The 4,774-nt window shown below is 33.6% G+C and overlaps 2 protein-coding genes across 2 annotated transcripts; one reads left to right on the top strand and one right to left on the bottom strand.

Annotated features, from left to right (window-relative positions):
- The first annotated feature begins 389 nt into the window (after positions 1–389).
- Positions 390–1,176, top strand: LOC112714463 (early nodulin-like protein 6). The gene is made up of 2 exons (XM_025766070.3): positions 390–588; positions 800–1,176. The coding sequence occupies exons 1-2, from the start codon at positions 390–392 to the stop codon at positions 1,174–1,176; spliced, it is 576 nt and encodes a 191-aa protein (XP_025621855.1).
- A 1,151-nt stretch (positions 1,177–2,327) lies between these two features.
- LOC112718423 (malate dehydrogenase, chloroplastic) lies at positions 2,328–4,202 on the bottom strand. Its single transcript, XM_025770185.3, has 2 exons — positions 4,021–4,202; positions 2,328–3,887 (listed from the first exon to the last, which is right to left on the bottom strand). The coding sequence occupies exon 2, from the start codon at positions 3,528–3,530 to the stop codon at positions 2,634–2,636; it is 897 nt and encodes a 298-aa protein (XP_025625970.2). The 5' UTR covers positions 3,531–3,887; positions 4,021–4,202; the 3' UTR covers positions 2,328–2,633.
- Positions 4,203–4,774: the final 572 nt, after the last annotated feature.

Genomic DNA, 4,774 nt, shown 5'->3' with positions numbered 1-4,774 from the left:
TTAATAAGAAGATATTTTTAATTATCAAGCTAGAGTTATTTTGTGTTATTATCTGTACTTTTATTACTATTATTATTATTATTATTATTATTATTATTAACTTTAAAAATATTTGACGACAAACCAAGCCTAATAATAATTGTTAATTAAGGAAAAAGCTACCTGAGAGAATTGTATTGCTAATTTTACTCGACTTTTGAAAATCAGTTAAGCAAATGTAGGAAGTAATGAAATTCAAACGAAGTGCTCCTAATTACTCTCCCAAATCCTCGCTAACAAACATGCTTATACTTTCTTCTTATAAGTCCAAACCTGAACAACTAATTTTCTTTTAAAAAACTCACACCACGCACTAAAGCTCCCTATAGAGAGATCCAAAATCAGCAAATATGGGCAATCGATTCAGAAGTTATTCATTATTATTTTCGGTTTCCTTGATTATTATATTGTGTGTGCCGTCAAGAGTGAATTGTACTGAGTTTGAAGTTGGGGGTCACAATGGCTGGGTTGTTCCTAAGTCAAGAAACAACGATCAAATGTATAATCAATGGGCATCCCAAAACAGATTCAAAGTTGATGACACTCTTCGTAAGTATCCTCGTTATTCCAATAACTTATATGTTTTTTTTAATTATGATTTACAAAAATACTATATGTACATTAAGATCAGCTACTAAAATTAACTATTAATGTATTTGTATATAAATATATATGTGATTTATTTTATTTTTATTGTGTATTTTTTATTTAACATATATTTTATGTAGTTTAATTTTGGGATATGATTGTTTGTACACAGGTTTCAAGTATTCTAAAGATTCGGTGTTGGTGGTGAGTGAAGAGGAGTATGAAAGCTGCAGATCCACGAAGCCAATGTTCTTCTCTAATAATGGTGACACTGTCTTTAAATTTGAGCATCCTGGAGTGTACTACTTCATTAGCGGGGTTAGCGGCCACTGTGACAGAGGACAGAAAATGATTGTCAAGGTTTTGGCCGAACATAATCCAAAGCCAGAGCCACTATATTCACACTCAGCGGCACCGGCACCGGCACCAGCATTTACATCTGCACCTTCTCCTTCTCATCATTCTCGTGCGGCAAGATCAATTCCTCTCCTCGGCATAACCAACTTGCCGCTCTTTCTTATCTTACTTGTTTTCGTGCTTTTTGCTTGATTTTTTTTGTTGTATTATTGTCTTATCTATCCGTATGATTAGTAGTAATTACAATGAGTTTTTAGGCGTTTAATTTTAATTTGTAGTAATTACAATTAGTTTCTACTTTTTAGGCGTTTAATTTTAATTTATTGTTGGAGTTTTTAGGATATTTAGTTTTGTTGTTTGAGTCATCTAGATTATTTACAGTGCTGAGAAATTGTATTGTTTTTTTTAGTTGCTTGAGAGAATGGTTGTTCATTATATATTTATTAAGGTCATTCAGATGAGATATTTAAAATAATTTTTCTAAATTTATTTTTTTAATAATTAAAATTTAATACATATAATTAATTAAACGGTATTATTTTGTCAAAATTAAATCATACAAATTGATTTAGCTAAATATTTAAAAATGACTAAAATATTCTTATTTTATATATATTAATATTAGTTTTAAAAATTCTAAATCATAATCCTTTCCTTCTATTTATATATATAATATTAATATAAAATTTTTATTTTATATTAATATTATTTTTATATTTAAAATATTATAATCATTTTTTATAAAAAATATTAATTTAAACCAATTTAAAATTTGATTTATCGATTATCAAATTGATTATAATAAATTCATAATTAATTAATTATAGTAGGAGTACATAAGAGTACATAAGATTAATTAAATAATTTTTTTTTAATATCACAGCTGAAATAAAAAGTTTATCATCAAAAATAAAATGAAAAACCATAAAAGGCAAACTATAAGATGCAAATAGTAGAAGAAAAAGAAAAATTAACCTTTCTCTAATAAAATAAAATAAAATAAAAAATTATAAATTAATTAGTAGAATTACAATATTACTGAGAAGGATGTTTATAGGCCTGCTTATCTGCCAACTCCAATATTGTATTTTGTGAATGATAATGGCTATATTCAACGAACAATTTTTCTTTTAAATTATAGAAAAGTAACAGCAATAAATGATTTTCTGCACATTTACTATTTTAAGTGAAATATCTGAGCATAGCCCTTATAAAAATTTTAATTGACCTAATATTGATCACTAGCCTTCAAGTTGATCAAAGTAATCATAACTTCTTGAAATATGTCTCCCAGCCTTGCTATTCAAAAACACAATGAAAAATTAAAGCTTCAAGTGTACCACTTTTACATGATAACAATGATATATTTTGATATTTCTGACAAAAAACTAAAACACAATTCAGTAACAGGAATGGAAACTCACTCCCTATCTACCAATAGGACTGTAAGCAGGATTGATAGTATGGAAATGGAAAATTTTGCATCCCAAGTCCTGAATACAGTATAATCCTACAATAAAATCCTCAACCTAACTTCTCTAAGAAGTATTTATGCTCAAAGAAAGAAACCCATAATACCTTGAGAAACAACCTTTTGATTTTCTATTCTAAGGGACAACAGAGACTAAATGTTTTGATAAATTGAAGGTTTAAGCAGCAACCGTTTGCTTCTGAGCAAAAGCAATCCCCTTTTCGATGCTGGCCTTAAGTTCCGGCTTAAGTGCTTCCAAAGCCTTCTGTTCATATTCAATCAACCCTAGGAGATCAGATGGAATCAAAGCCTCAACTCCTTTCCGGCCGAGTTTGACCCTTGAAGCAAAAAATGGAAGCTCAGTCAGGTCTGATTGTACAAATGAGCACTCATACACGTCCCCATCTCCATCGAGAGCACGAAGAGACGACTCAACGAATCTAGCAGCCGCATATGCCATAGACAGAGTAGCAGATCCGGCACCAGCCTTTGCTTCAACAACTTCTGTTCCTGCATTCTGAATCCTAACAGTTAACTCTTCAATCTCTTCATCAGTGAAACTCGCGGAGGGCTTTGTCTTCGACAGCAGGGGAAGTATGGTAATCCCAGCATGGCCCCCAACAACAGGGACATCAACATCAATCAGCTTCAGGTTCTTCCTCTGAGCAACAAATGTGTTTGCCCTGACAACATCCAAGGTAGTAACACCAAAGAGCTTCTTAGGATCATACACACCCTTCTGCTTCAGAACCTCGGCCGCAATAGGCACCGTGGAGTTCACCGGATTACTGATGATGTGAATAAAAGCACTGGGGCAATTATCGGCCACCGCCGAAACCAAATCCCTAACAATGCCGGCATTGATGTTGAAAAGGTCATCGCGAGTCATCCCCGGCTTCCTTGGAACTCCGGCGGGGATAACAACAACATCAACCCCTTTCAAACAATTAGGCAACTCAGCAGCTCCGGTGAAATCCCTGACCTGCGAAGGCGTGTTACAGTGGCTGATGTCAGCAGCAACACCCTTGACATTGGCAATATCATAAAGGTGCAAATCAGAAACCAGCGGGGACATCTTGATGAGCAGAGCCAGAGGCTGGCCAATCCCTCCGGCGGCACCGAGAACGGCGACTCTGAACGATGCCAGAGGCTGAAGATTGTAGTGGATAGTCCTGTCTTGCGTTTGCGCCTTGGATGCAAAAGATGCTCGGAGGGCGGAAACGGTTTCTTTGCCGGAGAACGATAATTGGGACTCCAATGTCACGGAAGATGATGCCTTGAGGCCGCAGAAGTTCTTGAGGGGATTCTGCGAGTTAAACCTAAGTCCTCCGAGAGGCTTCGATCGAGGGAGGGAGGTTCCTCTGTGGGTGATTCCAACGGTGAAGGTAGGCGCTGTTGCTGAAGCCGCCGCGCCGCCGCCATTTGAAGCTGCCTGAAATAGACAAAACGCAACAATATATTATTCCATTGACAGAATCGTCAGAAAGGCATAAAACATGGAATCGATAAAGGGAGGATAAAAGAAATCAGATCTAGAGTGAGGAAAATGAGATCTGAGAGCGTACCTGGGAATCGGAGTGAAGAAGGTGAAAGTTGAGACTGTAATTTTAAGAAGGAAGCTGGAGTTTGGAATTTCCGCTTATGGTTCTTTCTTCGTGCTTAACGATACCGGACTCTTGGCTAGTAGTATGGTATGCAATATATATATACACCCTGTTTCGTCACCAACTACAAAAATGCTATTTTCAAAATTATTATTTTATGATGTTAGTAGTCATTCAAAATTCACGTGTTTGAATTCAAGTGTCAGCGTGTTTCGTATCGTGTCTCGTATCTCATGACCGTGTATGAATAATACTAAAGTCATTCAAAATTTCGCTTTAGTAGTCTTTTCTTTTACAATTTTTTTCAAGATATCTTCTCCCAACAATAATAAAGATACTGCAATTTTCAGCTATGCATTCAACCTGTGATATTGGAAAAAAATGTTTGATGATTAATCTCGTGTATTTTTTATGTACTTCTACTATAATTAATTATTATTAATATTAAATTAATAAAAAAATAATTTAAATAACATTTAAAAAATACAAATAATTCTTAAAAAAGTACTCACAAATATTTTTTTTAGTTTTTTTATTTCTAATCATATAATATACACAATATAGATTATATAAATTTTAAAATAATCATAAAGCCTCATGAACCAAAATTATGGAATAATGAGTCATTTAACAAAACCAAAAATGAATTCTTAGCCAACCGAACTATATAACAAAATTATAAAGGATACACGCTCTTTTTTTATTTGTATGTTAA

This window comes from Arachis hypogaea, chromosome 10, assembly GCF_003086295.3.
Source record: "Arachis hypogaea cultivar Tifrunner chromosome 10, arahy.Tifrunner.gnm2.J5K5, whole genome shotgun sequence".
In the NCBI taxonomy this organism is placed as follows: domain Eukaryota; kingdom Viridiplantae; phylum Streptophyta; class Magnoliopsida; order Fabales; family Fabaceae; genus Arachis; species Arachis hypogaea.
Note: the sequence above shows the minus strand (reverse complement) of the source record. Positions and strands in the feature narration are given on the sequence as shown.

What these genes read in the sequence shown, in the direction of transcription:
- LOC112714463 (XM_025766070.3), top strand. Translation starts at nt 390, where the DNA reads ATGGGCAATCGATTCAGAAGTTATTCATTATTATTTTCGGTTTCCTTG. An exon ending in CAAAGTTGATGACACTCTTC is followed by an intron (nt 589 to 799) that starts GTAAGTATCCTC and finishes GTTTGTACACAG; the next exon opens with GTTTCAAGTATTCTAAAGAT.
- LOC112718423 (XM_025770185.3), bottom strand. Translation starts at nt 3,530, where the DNA reads ATGTCCCCGCTGGTTTCTGATTTGCACCTTTATGATATTGCCAATGTC.